This window comes from Eublepharis macularius, chromosome 17 (assembly GCF_028583425.1).
Source record: "Eublepharis macularius isolate TG4126 chromosome 17, MPM_Emac_v1.0, whole genome shotgun sequence".
In the NCBI taxonomy this organism is placed as follows: Eukaryota; Metazoa; Chordata; class Lepidosauria; order Squamata; family Eublepharidae; genus Eublepharis; species Eublepharis macularius.
Genome location: NC_072806.1, coordinates 23,139,906 through 23,166,127, shown reverse-complemented (window position 1 = coordinate 23,166,127; position 26,222 = coordinate 23,139,906). Strand labels below are relative to the sequence as shown.

Below are 26,222 nucleotides of genomic sequence, written 5' to 3'. Positions count from 1 at the left end.
ACCCCGGCTATAAGAGCATTTGAGCCGATTCTGTTGAAGAGCCATCACAAACTGAAACTTGCCAGGTCAGCTTGCCTTCCAATGGTACAAGTTGGCACTCCTCTGTTAGTACCAACAAGCTTGGCATTGTAAGACGACTCCTGGAAACATGCAGTCTGTTGTAACACTTTCCCCAAACACTCTGACTCACAAGTAACCCTCACAGGTTTCAATGGACCTTAACAGCCTCTCCTTGCTGGGCCATTTTCGCCCATGCGTAAGGATGTCACTATCGCTTTCTCAAATTAAACCCTGTAGAGAATTGCTGCACAGTGTGTGTATGCACACACCCATTTAAGTAACTGGAGAAGAAGAAGAAAAAATTGCCACCATGTTGACAATCGGTTCTAACAGCCTTCTGAATGAGTCACGGGTTTCCAAGCAAGAGGTGAATATGCAATGGAAAAAATGAAGTATCCCAAAAGGATGTTAATTATATGAAAGTTCTTATTAAAAGGTCACGCATGGCCAGTTGTGGGGGTGTTAGCCTGCCGTTTTCTCCTCCACCTTCATAAAAATATGAAACATCATTAATTAATAGCCAGCTTTGTCTTGATCGGTACAAGGCTTTCAAAAGACTGCCCAAGCTTCTCTTTAAAATATGAAGTCAAGAGTCTAACTGAATTGTATGGATATATGAATAATGGTTTGTTGTATAATAATCAGCATTGCCGTCAGCTCTAATAAGCAAGAATGGCTCCGGTGTGGCAAGAAAATGAAGCAACTGTATACCATATGGGAAAGTGACCTTTCAAAGCCAAGAAAATCCAGTGTTTTTATAGCATATATTTTGCAAATGTGGATCTTGGTCCTATGTTCTTAACATGCATTAATGTCACTTGGAGCTTGCAAAGAACCCTGGGGCAGATCTCTTTGAGGCAGTGTAGTTTAATGACTACAGATGGAAAGGTGGCATTTCAGGGTGGCCCTGTCATGAAAAAGACATATTCCACGGTTGTCTTTTCAATACCCATTTGAAATGTGGTGCTGGAGGAGAGTTTTGCAGATACCGTGGATGGCCAAAAAGACAAATAAGTGGGCACTAGATCAAATCAAGCCTGAATTCTCCCTAGAAGCTAAAATGACAAAAGTAAGGCTACCGTACTTTGGTCACATCATGAGAAGACAAGACTCTCTGGAAAAGTCAATAATGCTTGGAAAAGTGGAAGGCAGCAGGAAAAGAGGAAGACCTAAAACGAGATGGCTTGACTCAATAAAAGAAGCCACATCCTCCAGTTTGCAGGATATGAGCAAGTCTGTTAATGGTAGGACGTTTTGGAGGTTTTTCATTCATAGGGTCGCCATAGGTCGGAGGTGACTTGACGGCACATAACATACACTATCTGGCTTGTTGCACTTAATATTTATTTTCATTTGGTGGGGAATTGCTCACCCCATATGTCCATTGCCCATAGAAGAGGGTTCCACTACACCTTATAGTTACTACAGTGTTTATTTTATTTTGTAGATGCAGCCTCTCTGATTGCTTTTTCTTAACCCAGAGAACCCTTTGCTGTTTTCTTTCTGTAAAAAAGCCACCCATAATCTGCTTTCATCCCTGCTGTGGAAAACACGTAGGTATTTTTTCCTCTAGTGCAGTGGTACTCACTCAGTGGCTTGGGAGCCACATGTGGCACTCCTGAACACCATTCCCTACCACGTTCCCAGAAAGTGGCAAGGCCATCAGCCACTAGGGCTTGTTGCTGGCAGGTGGTTCCCACCACTTTGAAACAGCTACTGATGGCAGAACTGCAGAATGGGTAAGCTGTGAGCTTCCCTGAGTTGTGGGCCTTGTGCCAGGGATACAGTAAAAGGACCCATCCTTTCCAACAATCCCATCTTAAGCAATTCTAGCAGCTAATTTTGCAAAAGAAAACAAAAACGCATGCAGAAGAAACAGGTAATATGTCAGAGGCACTAAATAGGAAAATGAAAAAATTTCTCCAAGAAATGTGGAAAAAAAGAAACCTTCATGTGGAAATCAGCCAGAAGGGAGAAAAACATCACGTGAGTGGAAAACCAGTCAGTTGGCAGCTCTGACACCTATCCCATGAAACTGTGAACTGATGTCAGACCAATCAGCGTAAGGTAAGGACCTAGAGTTTCCAAGTCTCCTTATCCTCTCGGCACACGCACATACATACGCCTGCATGATGACATCACTTCTGGTGACATCACTTCTGGGTGATGTCATTGCACAGGCATAGGAGTGCATGCCCACTGTGAAGCGTGGGAGCCCTCTGTGAAGTGCAGGAGCACTCTCAGGGCAGTGTGATGACATCACCCCCCAGGAAGTGACAACATCATGCCACCCTGAGAACGCACCCAGGAGGCCCGTTCCTGACCGGGTGAGTGGGGGAGGGGCAGAGGGTGCGAGCGGAGGATCCCCTGCTCCCACCAAGGGACTGGTAACCCTACAAGGACCAGAGCAGACTGTTGCTGTGCCATAGCCGATGTGCAGCAAAGACCTGGATGTCTCACATGATCTCCTGGTGAGACTTGGTGGCTGTAGCCCCAACACAGATCTGTTGAAGTCACACCAGCGCAAGGCTTAGGAGAAACATCCCAGGAGGAAGAGGAGGAAACTGGGTGCATCTTAGATTCCTCTACATGGAGGCCTAGGGAAAGTAGGCTTTAGAGCAAATAGTCTCTTCCTCAAGATGGAGGTCTTTCCTAAGACCCCTAGCTATGGAATAGCAGGGCATCCCAAAGAGGATGCATCAGACGTACTGAGCGGGAGACTCTTGCATAATAATGCACCTTAACGGCTAAACACGGAACCTCAGTGCGTATACAGCAATATGCTCCAAATATATACTCCAAGAAGTCTGCTTGTGAGTTTTCAAAATCTAGAAGCTCTTGGATCAGACTGTCCTCTTGTAGAATCCTGGAGTTCTTGGACCATTAGCAGTATCCAACATGGTTCTTCATATGATCATAGCAAAATTACTCAAACCTGAATGCTATGGCAGGGGAGCCATGTTAAGAAGAACCCTGTTGGATCAGACTACTGGTCTATCCACATCCTAGTAGTCCATCCAGCCCAGCATCTTATTTCGCACAGTGGCCAACCAGTTGCCCTGGAGGGCTAACAAACAAGACATAGAGACCAAGTGCCTTTCCCTGATGTTGCCACCTGGCACTGGTATTCAGAGGTTTGCATCCTCTGAACGTGAAAGTTCATTTGGTCATTTTGGCTAGTAGCTAAGATGTGACCTTTCATCAGTGAATCTGTCCAATCCCCCTTTGACACCATTTATGCTCATGGTCATCACAATACCTACTAGTCTTGCCTGGTGCCCACTTATGGCAGGCAGCCTCCAGATAATGAATGCCTCTGCCTACTAATCCCCAGCTGATTGGCAGGAGGAACAGGCTGGCAAAACGGTGGGATGCGATCATCATCCCCACGTGATGACATCACTTCTGGCATGACCCAGAAGAGACAGCATTGCGCTAGAGCTGATTCTTTAACACTTGGTCAAACACACAGTAGTTCTGGCCAAGTTCCAAGGAATTAACTCAAGTGAAATGCCATCACTTCCAGGTCACACTGGAAGTGACCTCATTTCATGGGGATGATGATCACATGTTCACCTCCTGGTAAGTTCCCACTCTCCGTCTCCCACTCGTTGCCGGAGGGAGGTGGACTTGGAAATCTTAATACCTACTAGCAATAAATTCCACAGAATAACTACTTATCAAGAAGAGAAGTACTTCCTTTGTCTGTCTGTAATCTATTTCCCATCCATTTCCCATAGTTTAGTTGAAACTGTATCACTGATTTTCTCTTAGACAAATCCACAAATCCACATCACCTTGATCTCCATCATCCTAGCCTTCTGGAACTTTATCTTTTAGTACTCAGCCTACCCTAATGTGTTTAATCGCAGCAAAACTGACAACTTCCCTTCCTTCACAGAAGCTGGACTGCAATCTGCTTTGTTCTCAACATTCTGAGACACCACATCTGTTCAGCCAATCAGCCTCAGAGACTTCTCCTCTACAAGTACATTGCAATTTACACTGGTGGCAAGATGCAAATCTGATTTTTTAAAAAAAGATGGAGGGAAAATAACTAGTCTTCTTTTACATAACCATGATCTGAAATACAAAGATTAAAGATGGGGTATTGTTGCTGTTATTAAAAGAACTTACTAGTCTGCTTTTACATAACCTTTTCCTTCCCGGTCGAATACCCTAAAAGCGTTCAGAATTATCTCTTCTGGGTCTGTGCCTAAAAGGGAGAAAGGAAGAGGTATGTTAGATACTCATTCTGTACATGCATCAGTCAGTTCACACATGCCTGATACTTGATTTCTGTACACTCAGAGCCAAACTACACGAAATGCCCAACATGTGTTAGATCCCTCAAGGTTCCTTGGGTAGTGTCGTCTTACAAAGAACAACCGCTCCATGTGATTCGCTGCTGGGGGGAAACTCGAGTGGAGGCTTTTTGCAAGGGACAGAAAGAATCCCCTCCACTGCTCTTTCTTCCCTGGGCAGAGAATTACATGGAGTGGTTGTTCTTTTGTAAGACTACAATACCCAGGGAACCTTGCAGGACCCGATATGCATCCGGGCATCTTGTGTAGTTTCCCCCATAGTCAATGAACCCTTAACAACTGGAAGCTGAACATGTGCCGTAGCTCCACTAAACACCATCCCAATTGAGGTGGCATGGAGGACTCATGCAAATGAACTCTTCTCTGAACTCATTTATTTTTGTCAAATAAATCTTCATTTATCACATACACTCGTTGCTCCCAACTCTAGTCCCCACTTCTTTGGTTACCTACAAAGATCTCACTTCTACAACCTGCCTTATCTAGAAAAAACGTTTTTGTCCCCATATTTGCAAATTGAGCCCAACAGTTGATCCTCTGCACAGAACATGACAACATACACATGGTCCCATCCAGTACATACAATGCCATGAATTATGAAAAGAAAAATGTTAATTTCTAAAGTGTCACATATAAACTGTGGCGTGGTAATTGACTTGCAGTCAGGTTTCCCTGCACACCCAGGTCTCCATAAAACATATGACACCTGTTCTTCCCCTCCACGCACACACCATGTTTGGCTGCTGTTAGCAATGGAGAAGAATCTCTAATTCACTCAACCAGGACTGGCCTCCACCATGCAGGCAAACCAGACAATGTTCTCTACATCCCTGGAACAAGACAGCTCAAAATTGCAAAGTTGTGATAGATCATCCCTGCCATTCGCTTGTAGGAGCGAAGCAGGAGGTGCAGCAATTAAGTGGATCTACCAAAAGGCAATGAGGGTACTGAGTGCAAGTACCCTCAGGAGATTGTATCAGAGTTGTTGGTGGCAGCAGTTGTTATCCAGTTTGTCTTTGGCAACCCTGGGGTAGTGACAGGAAGGGGCATCATTGCTGAGTGGAGACTTGGAACAGCTGCTGTGTTTTCCTATCTCCTGGAGACCAACCAGAAGGAACGGGGAGGGCATCAGAACACAGAACACTGTTCAAAGCATCTGGTTTGTTCCAACAGTCAAATGACTGTTGTGTTTTTTTTATAAAAGTTACAATGCTTTTGAGAACAGAATAACTTTAGCTAATTCTTTAATGAAACTGGCAGGGTAACTTTGTACCCCATATTCAAAATGAGTACTCAAAAAGCAACCCAATGGAAAAATCCATTTTTTTCTGGAATAAAGAGAAGTCTAAATGGTAATTAACTTTTCTTTGGGGATATCAGGCATCAAACTGCCAGTGACAGTTGCAAAATGGCAGAGAACCACTATCTTTGAAGGGGTTTTTTTTTGCAAGAAAACTCCACTAGGAGAGGCAGTTGTTGCTGACATCCAAAACATTATGGTCTCCTCAAGAGTTCTGGGAACAGTAGTTTGGCACAATCTCTAGTACTCTTCAATGAACTACAGTTCCCAGGGATCCCTGGGGAACTGGAATGTCTGTTAAACCAATTTAATTCTGCAATACAAATATGTCCATTCCCACTCACTTTTTCCCCTCTACTTAATTAAGGGGGGAATGGCTCCAGGTTCATCATGTCCTTCTCTTGAACTTGTTATGCAAAACAAACTATAAAAAAGGCCACTGCTCATTTCTTTAATTGGACTAAAGCTTAATAGAAATGGAACATGGAGTTTTTTCAGTAGCGCAATTCCTTCTGCTATCCATGCCAAAAAGCATACTGCGTGTTTAGAGAGAGGTGATTTCCTATAGAACAAAATTAGTCGTGCTGGAAATCAATTCAAGCCGTCAAAGATTCATTTGGGGGCAAAGACGAGGGAGAGAGAGATGGGAATTCTTGGAACAAACCAGCCGCTTTGAACAGCGATATGTATTCTGATGCCAGATGAGCAGCTTACAACAACAACAGCAAAAAATAAGCGTTTTGTGTTAATGTGAACCACATGGGTCTCCTTTCTACAAAGAGTCGGAAGAAATGCAATTGGTACGCCACACAGAGAAGCCGCACTTCATCAAAGAGACCACTTGATGCGCCAGCTAATCAATAGGGGATGCTTGGCATATCCACATCGTTGCGCTTCAAAGCTTAAAAGTCCAGGAGGAACACAGGATGCAAAATGTTTCTTCTGTCTCCCCCTGCCCCTCCCCCAAGGATGCAGGGTGGGAAGACCTCCCCTCCTCAGCACTGTGATGAATTTAAAACATATTTTAAAGGATGCAAGTTGGTGGTGGGCACTCCTTTGGGTGGTGGGCCCTCCTTCTTTGGGTGGTGGGCTCTTCTTCTTTGGAGGTTTTTAAGCAGAGGCTAGATGGCCATCTGGAAGCAATGCTGATTCTGTGAACCTAGGCAGATCATGATTGGGAGGACAGGAAGGGTTACATCAGTGCTTAGTTCTTGTGACCAAATTGAATTAGTCCTCACGTACTACCCCTTACCTTTCAGCTTCTCCCCAAACATGGTAAGGAAGACAGTGAAGTTAATGGCCCCGGGAGCTTCCTTGATCATCTCTTCCAACTCTTCATTCTTGACATTTAGGCGGCCTACAAAATCACATTATTATTTCTGTTTTATAAAACAACAGTCCACAAAAGTGGTACAACATAGCCCAGAATACACTTTCTGATTTCTGATCAGTGATGAATATTGTTTATGTTTATTTTATTTTTACTTCATTTATACCCCACCTTTCTCCTCAGCGGGGACCCAAAGCAGCATACATCATTCTCCTCGTCTCCATTTTTTTCCCTCACAACAAACCCTATGAGGGAGTTAGGTTGAGAGTTTGTGTGACTGGTCATCCAGCAAGCTTCCACAGCAGAGCGGGAAATTGGACCTGGGACTTATGGCAATCTCCGCAAGGGTCTTTCAAGGCAAGAGGGAAGCAGAGATGTTTGCCATTGCCTTCTTCAGAGACAACCTTGGTAGTCCCCCATCCAATACTGACCCTGCTTAGCTTCTGAGATCTGACAAGCTATACCACACTGCTTCCACTGCATATTGCCAAACCCCATAATTTCCTTTTGAGTCTGGGCTGGTAATGTGCTGACTCAGGCCAGGGGCTATGGGAGGAGGTGTAGGATATAGCAGAGGGCTTGCCTCTTAGTAGCCCTTATTTTTAAGGAGGAAAAGAACTGTATTCATTTTAGATCCAGAGGAGTTAGCCGTGTTAGTCTGTAGTAGCAAAAATAGAAAAGAGTCCAGTAGCACCTTTAAGACTAACCAACTTTACTGTAGCATAAGCTTTGGAGAATCACAGTTCTGTGATTCTCGAAAGCTTATGCTACAGTAAAGTTGGTTAGTCTTAAAGGTGCTACTGGACTCTTTTCTATTTTTGTATTCATTTTGTGCTGGACTTTTGCACAGAAGGGGTCTGTTGCATCAGCACTACGCAAGCTAAGTGAGGGCAGCAGCTTTCCCAAGTTTTAGTGGTAAGCAGTACCAATTTTGATAAATTTCTGGCCTAGAATAAGGCGAAATCATGTGTTCTGCTTTCAATCCTTGACATCCCACTGATATATTTATTTTATTTTATTTTATTTTATTTTATTTTATTTTATTTTATTTTATTAGATTTATATCCTGCTCTCCCCATAAACAGGCTCAGGGCGGCTAACATCAACAAAATATCCATAAAGACAGGCTTTAAAACACATAAAACTATAAATATTATCATCACCAATCACAGTAGTTCAATTCCAGGCGTCATTAAAATACATAGGCAGCTATAAAAGGTATAAACTCAAATTCTACGGGGTTGGCTGTGGAATGGCACTCAGAGCGGGACGGAAAATGGGCCAATGAAAGATGGAAGAGGGGACGGGTGCCAATCCTCAATCAAAGGCCCATCGGAATATCATTGTCTTACAGGCCCTGCAGAACTGCAACACATTCCACAGGGCCTAAATCTCCAACAGGAGTGCGTTCCACCAGGACCTGGCCCTAGTTGTGGGCAGGCGAACATCCCTCAGGCCAGGGACCACCAGTAGTTGTTAATCTGCAGAGCAGAAGGCTCTGAGGGGGACATAATGGGAGAGACGGTCCCCTAGGTATGTCAGCCCCAGTCCATTAAGGGTTATCTTGTGGATGCAATAGCATGGATTCTTCTTTGTCATGTATATGCACAACTGTAAGTAATTTTGAAATGTCATGTTTTCTAAATTTAATCAGGTTAGAATTTTGAGTCATCATGAGTTTGAGTCGGGCAAGAAGTAATGGCCTGAATCCATCTCTTGAGTTGAAGCTTGTGGCTTCTGACCCATCTGTGGATGGGGATTCACGTTTCTCACACTCACTCACAGAGGAGCATTTTAGTACGGTCTGCTGAATGTATGTATTTCCCTTGTCGGGAGTTACAGTCAGAGCCAGCCTAATCACGAGGCATAGCTAGGTGATCGCCTAGGGTGCCAGATTTTTAGAGCCCAAAGAAGTTTGGGCTGTTTTCACATGTCTTACCTGCAGCCGGAACATTGCGAAAAACACCCAGAAGACAGCGTCTTCTTGCGCAAAATCACGCCAGGAAGACGCTGTCATCAAGGAGTTTTGTGCGAAATCATGTCTTCCTGATGCAATTTTGCGCAAGAAGACTGTCTTCCGGGTGTTTTGCGCGATGTTCCAGCAGCAGGTAAGACGTGAAAATGACCACTGAGTTAACTGCCTTCTAGTATCACCATGTCTGGTCTTTTATAGCTGACATGGTGGAACACAGAGGGTGTTCAAAGAACTTCTCTATTTTTTATTCTTATGTTGCCTGTTTTGAATGCCCAGTAAGTCAAGTGTTCATTCCAGATTTCTCACTTTCTTCTCTATTGAATTGGAGGGGGGGAATTATCATTCACCTAGGGTGAACGATAATTCCTAGGGTCAACCCGGCTGCTGATAATTCCTAGGGTCAACTCGGTTCCAATTGCAGCCCAGGTGTAGTCATAAGAGCTTGTAGGGTGAGGTGCTAGAGACACAAATCCCTGAAACTGGTACTGGACAAGAACCGAGCCAAGATTAAACATGACTTGATAGCTCTTTGAGATGACTTTGATAGTCCTTTCAGGTCAAAGGGAACCAATTACTTCCTTTACTGGTGGCATCACATGAAAGAACATCAAAGTGCTAGTATTTCCCAGAAACCTGGGGTGGGACAGAGAGAGAATGGCCAGTCCATTTTGACTAATTCCATCTGGAGGAAGGAACTCTCACACCTGAGCTCTGTCGTGACATCCATCATTGCCATGGGAAGCAGACAAGTAGCTGGCTGCCTCGACAAATACTTAAAGGTAACGGGAAGCTTTTAACAAACTGTAACTTTTAAGTTAAAGAGCCTGCCTTAGAACAAGACCAGCTAGGACATGTACAGAGGGCGGGACAAGGGAATCGCCTGTTCATACCTTTCTTTTTTATTCCTTGCTCAATCTGTTGCTGTGCAGAGAGTATGTGTATGGACTTTTTACTATTAATAAATTGTTTGCTATTTTAAATGCTGGTACTCGTTCTCTGTACCACATACACTTCCACTGTTTGAACATGCTATTTAAAACAGCTGCCAAGGAAGGGAAGTGGTCAGCTGCTAAATTACTATTTCCTTAGAAGTTCATAAATGTGGTCAGCTGCCCCCATGGTAACCAGTTGCTGGGTAGCAAGAGATACGGGCGCTAGGTGAAGCTTTAAAACAGAAGGGAAGCAGGGTGTATTGGCCCTCTCTGCAGATAATTCCTCAAATGCCCAGCTGGTGACATTGTATGAAAGGAGAAGCAAGAGAGAAAGCCTCTGAGGGTGGCATGTCCCTGGGTAGGGACTTTGGACAGTTGCTGGGCGCTGAAACACCTTGGAAGGCCAAATGGAATGGTGCTTGTGGGTCAGCAGGGCTGTTGCACCGCAAGGAAAAAGTGAGGTGTGCCACATCAGCCTCTAAGATTGGCAGGTAGTATCAAGCCTGTAGATCAGCCAGGGTGGCATGAAATATCAAAAGCCTGCTCTTTGGCCCTTACCAGTTTAATTGAGAAATGTCTTTAACCGACTACTTTCCAGTTTCCAGTTCTTGCAAAGGACAGCAAGGATCCTACACTAGAAAACACCACTTCGTGGCTGGACCATTTGGGTACTGCTGCCAGGGAGTCCAGACACATATATGTATATTTTCCTCAGTGGCTGGCCATGAAGAATAAGAAACCACAGACCTCATATTAGCAGTACCATATTCAGAGAATTGGTTCATGATGAGAAATCTTAATTTGGAGGAATTACAGGACGCTTTCAAAAATAAGTGGGTCACTTCGAAAAGTCCAGATGGGAAGCCAAAATTGGAAATACCCAAGAGGCCATTCTTAGTTGAGAGAGGGAGGGCTCTTTATCAAAGGGTTGGGGATAGAAAGAAGGATCAGAGCTCTTTAGAAGGTATGCCAGCCACACATTTTGGCACCAGGAGAGCGTGGGATGGCTCTCATTCTCTAAAATCCATTTTGCACAGAAACACACAGTGCAGCCAGGAGAACAGCTACGAGTCAGGGAGAGGAACATGGAACGGAACTGACCCTCCTGGGTTTGTCCTTTGGGCATCTCGCCCAATCAGTCAATAAGTCCAATTTTAATAGATGGCCTTCCCAGTGTGTTTAATAACAGTCGCTCTTTTAAAGAGAAACGCACTGAACCGGAATAAAGCTATGGGCTTCTGACATTTCAGAATACCTAGTAGTGAACTTATATAGATCCAAATGAAGACCCTTAGGATCACTTGTATTCAGATTGAAAAAGGGATAAAAAGATTTTAAAAAGTTATTATAAGCAAGCAACTCAAGAAGGGGGGATTAAAGAGTGCATACCTTTATTCAGATAATAGTTCAGCATTTTAATTGAGAATTATCATATCGTCTGCATTTTTTTTAAAACACAAAGACCACAAAGCAATGGTTTTAACCTAATGTCAGTAGACTGTTTTTACCTAGTGCAGCAAAGGTGTCTCTAAGGTCGGCCTTGTCAATGAAACCATCTCGGTTCTGGTCCATAATCGTAAATGCCTATTGAGAAACATAAAGATGCAGGGAAGGGGACAACAACGCTTGTAACTGGTAACCAATCCCCTGGCAAAGTTGTGGAACAGCACGCCAGACTGTTTTGCTTGGCACATGGGGCTAGTTCTCCACCAAAGCGACGGAGGCAAGCCCCTGAGAGGTGGGCAGTGACATTGTGGCCATCCTCTATGTCCATCATCATTATCTGGAACTGCCTAGCTGCCAGCCGGGCCCAAGATGGTCTCCAAAAGTTTGGCAATCCCTCTGTGGCAGCTGGCTCTCCATTTATCTAACCAAGTACAACCCTCATCTCTTTCTCGCTTTTTCTCCTTTGCTTGCTGGCACACCAATATTTTCATAAATAGACAATGTGAACTTTTTGTTGCTGTTCTTCTGCTCAAAATAGCTGTGACTATCCCTGGCTCTTGGCTTCACTGAATCCAAAATTCTTATGGACCCTCCCATGTGAGCCTTGATAGCAGCATCATAAAGGAGCCCACCTTTCCATTTCCTTTGGAATCCATACCTGATGATTGTGCGTTAAGAACTCCCTACACATAAATCTCTGTGGTTGAGAAGCATCATTAATCCCACCCTAAAGTCTCCTTAGTAAATTAGCACCCAGCAGCACATTGTGGAGTTTGGTTGCAGACGATGCTTTCAACTCCCAAACCATTCTGACTTTTTAAACTTGTGAAATGTTGGGTTGCAGCAGAGGCCCAGCCAGCCGCCACTTGGTGGTTTTACACAGCTTCCTAGGTTGCTCCCTGCAGATTCCTACATGACAACCTCATCACTAGCCCCTTCTCTTGGGCATTGGGGGATGACACAATGGAGGAGTTCCACACAGACCTGAAAGATAAGGGGTCTGCCCTGTGCATATACTTACAAAGTCAGTGATACTCTTCATACAGTGGAGGAGCATACATGCCACATATATCACCAACTATGTGAAGGAGCTATTTCCATTTCAGTTTAGGCCTTTTTAGTGAAAATCAAGCCTCTGCTCTGTTAAAATAGCAGGGGCTTGAACTGGGAACTTTGGAGGGGGGGGCGGTCTGTGTCCAGGGTTGCCTGGAACTGTATGTGCTCAAGCCCAGAAGAAATATAGGGCGTACAACGACAGTTGCCAGGCAGAAGTTGGGGGGAGGATGTGAGGGGGGCCACTGCTGGCAATACCATGATGTCACAGTTCTCTACCATAGAGTTTCTGGCAATTCCTAGAGAGGAGTGACATCACATCTGGGTTTTCCCTGGAAGTGATGTTGTGCTGTTGATCCAAGGGTAATTTTTTTGTTTATTTGTGTCCCACTACTGCTCCAAGTAGCAGTGGGAAGACAGGTTGGCAACCCTATATGGTACAAATACAAGGACATATAAGCATGTAATGAAGTATAATCTTGTGTGTGTGTGTAATGTGCCAACACAGTGCTTCTGGCTTATGGTGACCCTATGAATTAACAACCTCCAAAATGTCCTATCATGTCTTGAGATAATCCATCTCATGTTGGGTCTTCCTCTTTTCCTACTGCCTTCCACCTTTCCTAGCATTAATGTGGTTTCCAGTGAGTCTCATCTTCTCATGATGTGACCAAAGTGTTAACCTTTTAGCAACCAGTATTAGTTATGAAACCAATATTCCACATCTGACACTGTTCCACAATTTTTATGACAAGAACACATCAGCCATCTATCTGAATTAGCTAGGGGAGGTCTCGGTAATGGCTATTTATAGGTTATAATTAGAGATGGGCATGAACAACAATACAAACCAAAAAAAGCCACAAACAGCCCAATCTGTTGTTCACGAACAAGCTGTTCATGAGGCCCCATTCTAAACGAACAGCTGGTCACTGCAAGCCTCGTTCATTGCTGTTCGTTGCTGTTCATCAAGCCAGACAGTCTGGCACCTGCAATCAATTCCCTTGGCAACTTAGGCAGGGATTATCTGAACTCTGTCTGAACTCCTGCTGTTGCCCTGGAAACCCCAATCTAAGCCCAATTTAGCTTGATAGGCAGGTCTTCCTTTCAAGTGTGGAGCTCCAAATTTGTTACAAGGGAACAAAGACTGGGGGGAGGGGGGCTCCCAGCTCTGGTTTTGCAGACAGTGGAGAGGGAGAGAGACAGCTGCTGTTGGCATTTTGATAGAAAGAATGCATTGGAGCTTGAACTTTCTTTGTGTGTGGTGGGATAGGGATCTACCCCTTCAAATTCCAGGGCTGCTGCCAGGCTCTGGGCCAAGCTATTATTTATTATTGGTACCTTTCCTGCTGCCTGCTCAGGTAAGGTTTTTGGGAGTGGTGCAGTGGGGATCTTGACTTGGATGATGGCTGGAGGAGAGCCTGCTGGCCCCCACGAAGAGCCAACCATGAACATGTTCGTGAACAGGGCCATGTTCGTGGATGGCAATGAACAACAAATATCATGTTCATTTTTTCCTGTTCATGCCAATCTCTAGTTATAATTCACAGTACAATCTTAAGAAGAGTTACTCCAGTCTAAGACCATTGATTTCAGTGGGCTTGGGAGTAATTCTTCTTTGGATTGCACTGCCAATTTATTAACTAAGTAACAGACTTTTCATGCACTGACAGCCCTTAGTAGTATTAAAACAAACCTACCTCTTTAAACTCCTGGATCTGACTCTGATCAAACATGGAAAATACATTGGAGCCGCCTCCTTCTTTCTTGTTCCTCCTTGCCACTTTGGGGGCCTATCAAGTTTTTAAAATAAGATGAATAGTCACAGTTAGGGATGAGCACTAACACTCAAACTTCTTTGTCAATGGGAGGGAAGGGTCTGCATCAAGCAAAACTTTGCAGGCTGGTATATATTCAGACAGAAATTGTGTAATGATTAGGAGTTAGGCTTTCCCCCAAGACTTTTTCCAAAAAGGGTTACTAGACGCAAAAGTGAACAGGCGTCCTCCGCTTTTAATAGTTGTATAGAACCAGTGATACCGCAATCTTTGCAAATAACATGTTCAAAAATCACACTGAGCCTATTGGTTCATGATCAGAACTTAATTGACTGCTGAGGTTGATGGGAATTGTACTGCTTTCAGGCTTCTGACTGAATTTGAGCAGCCACAAAAACTATCGTTCCTACTAGCCTGGCAGGAAATCATGCCGAGGAGTATTGGGAAGAGGTTTTCAGGAAAGATATCCCCCAGACAGGGCCCATCCTCTGTTTAACAAGCTATCCCTGCAGCAGTTTATATACCTCTCTTCACGAAAGTAGGGTGGAGATGGGGGGAGCTGGTGTGGAGAGGGCAGGCACCTATTTGAGTGTGTCAGCACTCACACATTTTATAAGCATCCCATTGAACCCTCTCAAAGGTCTGTCAAGCATTTTCCAGTGTTCGACAGGGATGCCCACAAAAATGCAAGCAATTTCAGGCCGAGTTCTTGCCTCATTTGCTCATGCCTGCTCCATCTTTGTTTCATTCTTTAAGGGAATGAAAATGTTTTCAACATCACTTCCCTTCCACCTGAAACGAGAGTACAGCCTCTTTCAACCCGGCCCCTTGTACCTTCTGAGCAATGATGATATAAATCAAGCCTCTTTCTGTTCAAGTAAATTAATGCCAAAGGGTGAAAATACCCTTTACGGATTACCGAGGGATGCTCAAGTTTCATAGCCAATAAGATTTGAGGGAGGACCTTACTGACTATGAGGGAGAACAATACTCAGTAAAGTAAGTTTGCTGTTTCTCCTGTTCCTGAATGGGAAAAATCAACTGTTTTGCCTCTGTAATTCCCTCCTTCTGCTGTAGGAAGCATGGGAAAGAAGTATCGGGGGAGGCTGGGCATTCCCCCAACCTGCAGTTTTCCTTCTCCTATATATCTCTGCGACAAAATGGACTAGAGACTTACTTTTTTTAACAGAATGAACGCTGAAATTGAGAGGAACTTGTAGATCATGGCAATCAATTACTATATTGCTCTTGCACTATCATGCAACACAAACGACCAATTTAAAAAGCCGGGGGGGGGGACTCTTTGACAGTATGGGGGAGTTGGGGGAAAACTCAAGGAAAATGTTGACTGGTGGAGGAGAGTGTACACAAAATTCATGTGTGGATGCTCCGCCAGCACAAATGCCCCTGCTTTTGCCGAGGTGGTAACAGGGATGCTTTGATACTATGATTGAACCCAAAACTAAATATAACTAGAATAGAAAAGTGGAAACCCACAATTGGAGGATGGCCCGATAGAAATTTTCTTAATAAATTTAATGAAATATGTTATAAAGTGAGAAGTGCTCTAATCAATAATTAAGTTAATGAATAAGTCAATGCAAGAAATATAAATGATTCCCATAAATACAGACTATGCCTATAAATACAATATATAAAGAACAGGTCCTACGTGACCGCCAGACAAGGTTCTCAACACTGCAAAATGCCAAAAGTTCAGTCTCTTGATAACTTAATATGATGACACAGTGTCCTCCTTATTCTTTTTTTGTAGGTGTGGCAAGAACAACAATGGAAGAAGATTATCCACAGTAGACAAATGCTGTGAAGTAATAAAGTGCTTGTATTTTATCTTGCAGGTGATGCCGAGAAGCCAGGGTGCCCCACTGGGCAAGAAATTGGGTGGAGAGGTATCTTGCATTTTTACAAAAACACAGTGCTGTGTTTTGTATTGTTTTTGTAAGCTACTTTGTGTGCCATTTTGGTAAAAGAACGGGCTGCAAGTGTCATCGTTGTCATCCTCATCCTCATCCTTATAGCAATAATAATAATTAATAACCATAGCATTTCTTCACCTTTGTATTGGACTTTTGCTAATGTTATGTCTTGGTAAACGTGCATTTATTTACCCTATAGCATTGTTTATTGAAATGTCCTTGATACTGACTGTGCTAATTTCACTCTATGTAATCTGCCTTGAGTCTCAGTGAGAAAGGGGGAATGTAAATGACCTTAATAATAATAATAATAATAAGCAGCAGCAGCAGCAGCAGCATGCCAACTTCACAGCCAATCATAAAAATAAATATAGTGTCATTCACATGCATGGTGGTTTATAGACCTTCAAGGTTAGTTCTCTGCCCCTATGATACTTATGATCTAAAATCTAAAATGAAAAAAACTCTCACAATGTGAGTAGACACCCAGATTTGCACAAATGGCCTTGAACGTCTCACCAATGTTGTTCCACTGGATCAGTGGTTGCTAAAACTGTCTATATCCCAGCAGGTTATATATTTTGTTTCATGTTACTCATTCAAATATTTATATCCTGCCTTTTGATCAACAGTTATGAAGGTTAAAAGGTGGTAGCCATAGGAGTCTTTCAAGTAAGCCCTCCAACAGCTGAGCGTGTGACAGTGAAGGAAGTCAAACACAGTCACTGTAGCCACAGCATCTCTCTGGAAAACTCCATATGGGTGCCCAGTTCTTCTAGCATGACGTTGGTGACATGTGCACACATCCAAACAGGGCTGCTGAGAGCCTCAATGGGTCCCCAGAAAAGAATTCCCTCAGGGCCTCTCCCACCATACTACATGGATACAACCCAAACAACCTATGAAAACCGACTAGACTTGCCCAGCTTCATGCCCCCGATGTCCAGGGCACCCAGAAATTTATTCCCCTCACCATTCCCTCTCAGCAGCCCAGCATCCATAAGAACCATTAAGAAGCACTCTCTGGGAGGCCAGGGCAGAAAAACCTCCCAGAACCCAGAGTTCTCTCCACTAGGCCTCAGTTGGCAAAGGCCTTGTAGGCAGTCTAAATTGCTAAGGTTCTTTGTGGCTCTTATTTTTAAATGATGATTTTAAAAAAAAGATGTGAGTGAGGGTGACACCAAAGGCCATCCCAAGACAGAACTAGAGATGGGCACAAACCGAAATATGAACCGAAGTTCGTGACGAACCGAGCCGGTTCGTGGTTCACGGTATGTCAGAGCACATTTCTGACAAACTGCCATGAACTTTGGGCTAGTTCGTTTGGTTTGGTTTTTGGTTTGTCACTGCAGACAGCCTGGCGCTGATCAATCAGTTACCTAGGCAACAGGGGGTGGACTTCCTGCAGACCTTCTGCTGACCCAGAAGTGACCTTCTGCTTGCCTGGAAGTGACCTTCTGCTGACTTGGAAGTGAAGATTTGCTGACTTGGATGTGACGTTTTCACGAACCAAATGAACCGGTTTGCGAACCGGCGCAGGTTCATGAAAGTTCATGGTTTGTGAAATGTGACAAACCACAAACCGCATGGTTCGGGTTTTTTTCCAGTTCGTGCCCATCTCAAGACAGATCACATTAGCCAAAAATTTGACTTCTGTTCATTGAGTTCTGTTCATTAAAATGTTTCCTGACTGCCAGGGTCAGATAGGTAATCAGAGAAAAAGAGGACAGCAAAATGACACAAGTCCTTTTCAGAAGTTACATTCACATGTCCTGGGAGTTACCCAGCTGCACAAAGATCCTCCTGATACATACAGCCATCATGTTGTCTGAACAGAGAACACATTCTTTTGCATTCATGTACCATTTTGTTTCGTACAAACTGACCAATGGATTTCTCAAGGTTCTGGTTTGCACATACCAAAGCTTTATGCACATGCTAAATAAACATGCTTCCTTGTTCAGAAAACACGGTGTAACTGTGCATATCAGGAACATCAAAGGACACCCTGCTCCTGCCATGCATGGATGTAACTTTTGAAACAAGTACAAACAGCATGAATCAGCAGCACTGCTATTCAGGGAGAAGTAAGATCAGAGACAGCACGAAACTTTCTAGGTGATGCTGAGTTCCACATGTAGGGCTCCAGAATCCCAGGAAACTGAGGGGGTGAGCAAGACACGCTCTGCACATCCTCAGAAGTGCCCCCTACTTTATTACTTGCTAATTGAAATAGTTGCCTGTTATTTCCTGAGCCAGGCAGTTGGTTTTCTATTGCACTCAAGTCCAAGGAGCAGGCATGAGTTATTGTCTGGGTGGAGCAGCAGATCTGGGACTCTGTTCTGTCAATCAGCTCTTCAGTCTGAGGGCTACATTTAAAAACAGCTGTCCTAGTCAACCACCTAGGTTTACCCTGTTGCAAAGCAGCCATATTGTTTGAATTGACCCTCCACCACACTGGCACCGATTCCATGTGCAACCAGCATGTTGCAATCTTTCGATCCTCTCCTTATATGGAAAGCATTCCATACCTCTGATCGTTTTTTTCATTTCTCCTTTTCCAGTTCTGCTATAATTAGATGATAAATCTAATCCAAGCATCTTGGTTTATGACATCACGGTGCATGCCAATAAAGTGACGCCTGAGTATTTGAGAACGGAAAAGGGCTTTGTATTCCTTGCCTCATGGAGAGGTTTGATTCATCGAGGAGAGGAAATCTTTCAATATATAAAACATCTCAGGGGGAGATAGGGAAGCAACTGCCTCTTAGAACAGGCTCAGCAGGATTTGAGTCCAGTGGCACCTTAGAGTTAAAGACCAATAGGATTTTCAGGGTGTAAGCTTTCAAGGGTCAAAGCTCCCTTCTTTAGACTTGAGAGCTCTGACTCTCTAAAGCTTACACATGGAAAATCTTGTTGGTCTCTAAGGCAGGTAGGTAGGTAGGTAAAAAAATATTGTATGTGACCATTGGCCTTTACAAGTTAAAACGTACTTACAACCAAATTTTTAAAATTCTGGAGTTATGGTCTCTAAGGTGCCACTGGACTCAAATCCTACCATTCTGCTACAGGCTAATATGGCTTCTCATTTAAAACTAGAACAGGTTCCTGTGCCCTCTCTGCAGGAGATGGAAAGAGGCAAGTTAGGATGGGGTGGGGAAAGGCCAGGACTTTGGCATTATCTATAAAGACTGGCTGAGAACATGTGGACCTGGCATGCCAGTGGCCAACCAGATGACCCTAGAAAGCTCTTAAGCAGGGACGCAGAGGCCAAAGCTTTCCTCTCTTGTTGCTCCATAACAAGTAGTATTCAGAGGTATAGCGCCTCTGCTCTTGGAGGTTCCAACTAGGCATTGTGGCTAATAGCTTACACAACATGAATTTGTGTAGCGGCACCATTATGTCTTATATATGAAGACATTGATCCATTGAGCTCAATATCGTCTACCCTGATTGGTAGTACTCTCCGTGGTCTCAGGCAGAGGGCTCCCCCCTTCCCCCAATACCTGCTACTTAAGACTAGAGATGGGCACAAACTGTGAAAAAACAAACTGTGTAGTTTGTGGTTCATCACATTTCATGAACCACTAACCACGAACTTTTACGAACTGGTTAGTTTGGTTTGTGAAAATGTCACATCCAGGTCAGCAAGTCATCACTTCTGGGTCAGCAGAAGGTCATTTCCAGGCCAGCAGAAGGCCACTTCCAGGTCAGCAGAAGGACTGCAGGAAGTCCATCCCCTGTTGCCTAGGAAGCTGATTGGCATCAGGCTGTCTGCAGTGACAAACCAAAAACCAAACCAAATGAATCAACCTAAAGTTTGTGGCGGTTTGTTAGAAATGGGCTCTGACAAACCACTGGTTTGCGAACCATGAACCAGCCCGGTTCATCATGAACTTTGGTTCGTATTTTGGTTCGTGCCCATTTCTACTTAAGACTTTTAAGTGGAGATGCCAAGGGTTGAAGCTGGGACTTGCTGTTTGCAAGACATGAGCTGTACTACTGAGTCACATTCCCTCCCAAGGAAGGAGCACTGGAGGACAGAATACCGCTTCAGCTGAATTGATTCATTGCCTGGATGGAGAGCCAGAGAACAGCAGGTTTGGGACAATGTTCTGTCGATCTGCTCTTCAGCCAAAGGGCAACACTTTAAGAGCAGCTGCCTAGACAGCCACTTAGGCCTACTTGTTCCCTTGCCCTGCCTTGCAATATTTATTTAGACATTTATTGCTCAATTTTCTTCCCAATGAGGACCCAAAGCAGCCACGACTGTAAGATACCAAGAATTGATTCCACTGGTCTCTTCAGCCTCCCCCACCCCGACCCAATTACCAAAGACTTTTTTCACCTTCTGTGTTGGTCTATTAATTTACCTGTCTTCCACCAACATAAACGCCAGAAGGGTACTGCTGGGCTCTTTTTGAAAGCTAAAGTGTACAAGAGAAACCTAACTGTCTCACAGTAAGTTATCAGTACCTTGAAGTATTCATATAACTCGAGCGAAAGAGCAGGTCGTGCAATTTACAGCATTTTATTTCAGCCATGTGCTTTATGATAGCTTTACAGCAGGACTGTGGTGCTTTGGTTCAGCGATATACACATTGCTTCACGTAGGATCCAGTGACTGCTTTCATTTAAAGGACACAGGAGGAGCTAAATGAAAAAGTCCACTTTAGCAGCTTCCAAAGGCATCCTCCAAAGTTAGAGACTGGAACGAATGAGGAAAGTGTTTTACAAGGGACCAGTGCCAAAAAACAGGGACTGTCCCTAGTAAATAGAAATGGTCGATGCTTGTATGACTGTAGTGTTTGTGTAGTCTGCTTGTTTGTCAGAAAAGCAGACCTTGCTAGATCTTAAGCCATCCCTCTTTCTCCTCAGCATGTTGAATTAAGGATTGCTAGAGTCACCTGCCTTTTTAACTATTGCATTCGTTTTGACAATGGTTCTTTGTCGCCAGTAATCCTTTGAACGGTGCCTTACAGAACAGCTGAAATATTACGACGCCATAAACTCTCTGTAATGTTTTATAAATCTTTTAAGACATGGTTGAGTGTGAGAGGTGGGAGGGGGCTTCGAGAGGAGTGGAAAACCTCCCTGCAGAGTTCATTTAGCATAATTGCATATACATTTCTCTGATTAATAAAGAATGATCGCTTCCTTATGTACAGACATCCTTTCATTAGGATTATTACCATCATTATTCAGTTTGGGGGGGATTTGAGTTCCTTCCTTCCACCATTTCAAATCTTTCTGCTGCTTCTTTGAGACTCCAGGTGCTTCAGAAAACATTTTTTGGCACACAAAGGAGGAATTATAACATTACTTAGAATTTATATAGAATAACAGCAAATTCTGACAACAAATCAGAAAAAAACTCATTCAGTATGAATATCCCCATACTGCTAATTGGGGGTGAAGCTGGGACAGTGCTTGCTTGTGCAAAGAAAGGGTGCTTCCAAAATTATGCTCAAATAAATTTAGAATCATAGAATCTTATAGTTGGAAGGTACCTCCAGGGTCATCTAGTCCAACCCCTTGTACAATGCAGGAAATTCACAACTACCTTTCCCCCCCCCACACACACACACCTCCAGTGACCCCTGCTCCAAGCCCAGAAGATGGCAAAAAACCTCCAGGATCCCTGGCCAAACTGGCCTGCGGAAAATTGCTACCTGACCCCAAAGTGGCCATTGGCATTAACCTGGCTGGGTAAGAAAGGGCCACAAGAACTAAGCACTGATGTAACCCTTCCTGCCCTCCCTCTCATAAGCTGCCTATGTTCACAGAATCAGAATTGCTGTCAGATCGACACCTGGCCTCTGCTTAAAAACCTCCAAAGGAGAGCCCACCACCTCCTGAGGAAGCCTGTTCCACTGAGGGACCAGTCTAACTAGTCTAATATCTCCCTGAATTATGGAGTCATGGTTTGGTTTTTAAAGTGGAAACACGGCACTTTGAAATCTTCCAGGGTTGTTTTTGCTCCTTTGTACATGGTATGCACTACACACACACACTGCCTCCAGCTCCATCAGTTCATACTCATATTCCCCTATTGTATTATTGATGCATATGTGCTCATTGATAAAATACTGACACCCCCCCCCCACACACACACACAGCAATTGTCGTTTTCATCATGATTCTTCGGGTGAGGTGTTTTTCCAATGTGCAGAGCCGCATGTGCACATCAATAAAAGATTGCACAAAGAGAATCTTAATGCAGTCATAATCACATCAAGATCATACATATGATCACATCCACCATGCTTCATTAAGGGGGGAAGAGATGCACATGAAGGAACTGGAAATTGTGGCAAACTGTGCAATTCTAGGAACTTTTTTAAAAAATTCCTCTAATTAAATTGGAGTGAAATAGAATGCAGAGAGAAATTCTGGCACAAATGATGTTGAAAGCTTTATCCGGGAGGCAAGAAGAGAAGCGCAATTCATGAATGCTTTCCCACCCTTTGGGAAGTGCAAACGCACACATTTTCAGTTATTTGGCCCTCAAAAGCTCTAGAATGGTCACAGTGGCATTTTCAGAATTTTTTTAATCTAGGCATTTGTGTGAGGTACACAGCAAGAAGAGTCGACCATATTTCAATGTACATTGCTGCACTGCTTAATTTTGCAGTTCTTTTTTAAAAAAACTTGCGAGCATCAGAGCACAACAAAGGGGTTTTAAAGAGTCATCTAATGTGTGTTAATATGCACATTAGAACACAACAGTGGACTTAATAAAGAGTCTTTAACAGTGCAATCCCAGGCATGTTTAAGCCCAATCAAATCAATGCACAGCGTTGCACCGTTAATTCTGTAATTGTTTGTAAAGACAGGTGTTTATGAGCATCAGTGAACAGCAAAGGGTGTTTTCTTTAAGGATTCAGGTTCAAATGTTTCCACACTTTTTAAGCAATATGGACAAGTTTTAAAGAATTGTGCCAGAGCAGTGGAGGGAAAAAACTGTGCAAAACAAAAATCTTGAAAAAGTAAAGGCTTTTATGGACCTTTTGCTACCCTTTAAGAAAGCAGTTAACATACTGAAAACTAAACATTAAAAAAAGCATAGCGCTAACAGCTAAAACAGAGGAAAGACAGCACCTTCAAGTTCACCTGACAAGCTCAAATGTCTACTGAACTAAGGAGATAGAAGCTTGCAAGGAGGGAGGTTTGTGGGTCTCTCTTAGGAGGAATATACACTGGAATTTTACCTTTCCCTTCGAGGTATTTCCCATCCAGCTTCCACATACTTCTGAGCAGGTAATTTAGCCGTCAAAAAAAGAACACAGATAATGTTCAAAGGGGAAGTTAGCCCTTCCCCACACACAGATACTCTGGCGATTGGCACATGAAACTAACCCAACAAGCAAAATGCAGATTGGTGTGTTGATGTAGGCTAAGAGGGCAATCCTAAGCAGAGTTACTCTGGGCTTAGACTGGAGCAACTCTGTTTAGGATTGCACTGTTAATTACTGCTGCTCCCAGTGCTCAGATTAGAGATGTCCCACTAGACAAACTTTTGGTGGCAATTTGGTCTCGTAGGTCTCCTTAACATTGTGGTGAAGGAACAACAGGTTAAAGCAGCAGGGAAGTATAAGCAGGCCCCAGAATTCCTTGCAGCACTACAAATGATTCTGGAATATGTTCTTAAGTGATGGAGGGCCTGGCCAAGTCACGGGCAAACCAAGATGGCAACGCTTCTCTCTCAATCAGTTGACTACATACTAGATCTGGGATCTAGGAACCACCAAATCCCATTCCATTGAGTCTATGGAATCTGAGAAGGAAAAAAAAGAACTGCTTCTCGCAAGAAAGGAAAGAGAATGAAAAATTAAACACAAAAGTGAAGAGCAAGATTCAAGTCTAGTAGCAGCTTAAAGACCAACAAGATTTCCAAGGTATAAGCTTTTGAGGGTCAGAGCTCCCTTCATCAGATACTCTCTTTAAGATGTTATGATACTTTATACCTTGCTCTTGTCCTGCAGAGTGCAGACCAACATGGCTACCCACCAAGACTGAGTTTGTCTTCCAGAATTCTCATGAGGAAGGAAGAGATGAAAGACAGAAAGAGAGAATGGGTGAAAGAAGGGAAGAGAAGAAAAACCTACCATGTCAAAAATCTGCTCTTCAACTTCTCTGCCAACCCGCGAGCCATCCCACACAATGACTATTGTCCCTCTATATATAGAATCATTGAGGAGTAAAAATATGCCCGCTCCAAGTTTAGACAATAGAGACAAGCGCAGCAACTGGACTCCAATGCCATTCCAAGCATTTGCTGCCCACAAGCAGCTTTGCTTCCATAGAATTCACACTGCATATAAGTAGACCGTGCGGTTGGAAAGGCAAGCACAACCAAACAGAAGGAAATTCTTTAACAGTAGCAAGAAATTGAAATCACCACCAGGGCTTTTTTTCAGGGGGAACGTGGTGGAATGGAGTTCCGGCACCTCTTGAAAATACTTGGCAATAGTGCTTGAAAATAATATTTCAAAGATACCTGTGTGTTTCGTCCTCATTTCCCTCTTGAGAGTTCCGCCACCTCTTTCCCCCACAAAAAACCCTTAGAAATCACCAAGATTTTTTTTTAAAAAATTGGAGAGATATAAAATGTATGCGTGTAGGTATGTACAAAAATGAAAAAATGAGTAAAAGTGTGTGAAGTGTACATATTTATATGACAAGAGTGTAAGGGGGGGGGGAAGTTATAGAAAACAAAGCTTGAAGCTTAACGTTTTGAAATTTGCCATTCCAGAAGAAAGCAAACAAAAAGAATATAAGAGCATTTGGACCCATTTATTCCAGCATTCTGTTTCCCGCAATGACCGATGAGGTGCCTCCGGGAAGCTCACCAGCAGAGCACAGGCTCAAAGCCGTTCCCTTTTGGTGACCCCAGCAGCTGTTATTCCAAGGTAGACTGCCTCTGGTTATGGAGGTTCCATGTAGCCATTGTAACTGGTAACCATTGATACACCTTTCCTCTAGGAATTTATTTTGTCTCTTTATAGTCATCTAAGATAGTGCCTGATCATCAGGAGAATGATGTTCGAAACTTCCTGTTCTCTGAACAACCTTATAATCTACTTAAATCAAACTGTAAAGTGTGGGCAGTGTAACCTCTCCAAGGATGCTGGTTTAAAACTCACTGCTGGCACAAGATCACTAGGCAAAGCCAGCCCCGGTCCGCCTTGGTTCCTCATTTGCATACTACTGGCCTATCTTATATGACTGTTATCAGGGCTTTTTTTTCTGGGAAAAGAGGTGGTGGAACTCAGTGGGTTGCCAGCACAGGGGGCAACTCTTGGTGGGAGGTGGTGCCCCTGGTACCACATGTGCGCACGCAAAGTACGTGCTCATTCCCAAGACCAATGACATCACTTTGGGTCAGCTGGAACAAGGGGGTAGTTTTTAAAAGTTTAAATCGCCCTTGGTGAAAATGGTCACATGGCTGGTGGCCCCGCCCCCTGATCTTCAGACAGAGGAGAGTTTAGATTGCCCTCTGCGCTGCTGGAGCGGCATGGAGGGCAATCTAAACTCCCCTCTGTCTGGAGATCAGGGGGCGGGACCACCAGCCATGTGACCATTTTCAAGAGGTTCCGGAACTCCGTTCCATCATGTTCCAGCTGAAAAAAAGCCCTGACTGTTATAATATCCATGAAGGATTTTGAATCCTGAAATTGTTCTATATATCTGACACATAATGTTCCCTTATAATAAATCAGAATACCACATGGCCATCAAGGCCTTTCTTGTCTATTCTGACTGGCACTGGCTGTCCAGGCTCTAAGAACTTTCACATACATCGCTTCCTATTTGCTCATTTTAATGGGAGATGCTGGAGATTGAACCTGGAGACTTCTGCATGCAAAGCAGACACCCGACCACCAAACCACCATCCCTCCCCAAATAATGTACACACATGAAGTTATCTTTAACAGAATTCACACCATTCGTCTATCAAGGTCAGTATTGTCCATTCTGTCTAGCAGAAGCTCTCTAGGGTCTTCTACTACGTGAGCCTTTCAAGTAGAAATGTCAGAACCTGGGATCTCCCGCATGCAAAGCAGATGCTCGACCGCTGAGACG

The 26,222-nt window shown here is 43.7% G+C and overlaps 1 protein-coding gene across 1 annotated transcript in view; it reads right to left on the bottom strand.

Annotated features, from left to right (window-relative positions):
* The window catches only part of MYL10 (myosin light chain 10), a 32,832-nt gene extending 8,534 nt beyond the window's left edge, over positions 1-24,298 (bottom strand). The window contains exons 1-5 of the mRNA XM_055001488.1: positions 24,245-24,298; positions 14,122-14,214; positions 11,431-11,506; positions 6,938-7,042; positions 4,198-4,276 (exon numbers count right to left, since the gene is read on the bottom strand). Coding sequence (XP_054857463.1) covers positions 4,198-4,276; positions 6,938-7,042; positions 11,431-11,506; positions 14,122-14,214; positions 24,245-24,247 — 356 coding nt within the window. The 5' untranslated portion in view covers positions 24,248-24,298. The remainder of the gene's footprint in view (positions 1-4,197; positions 4,277-6,937; positions 7,043-11,430; positions 11,507-14,121; positions 14,215-24,244) is intronic.
* Between the last annotated feature and the right edge of the window lie 1,924 nt (positions 24,299-26,222).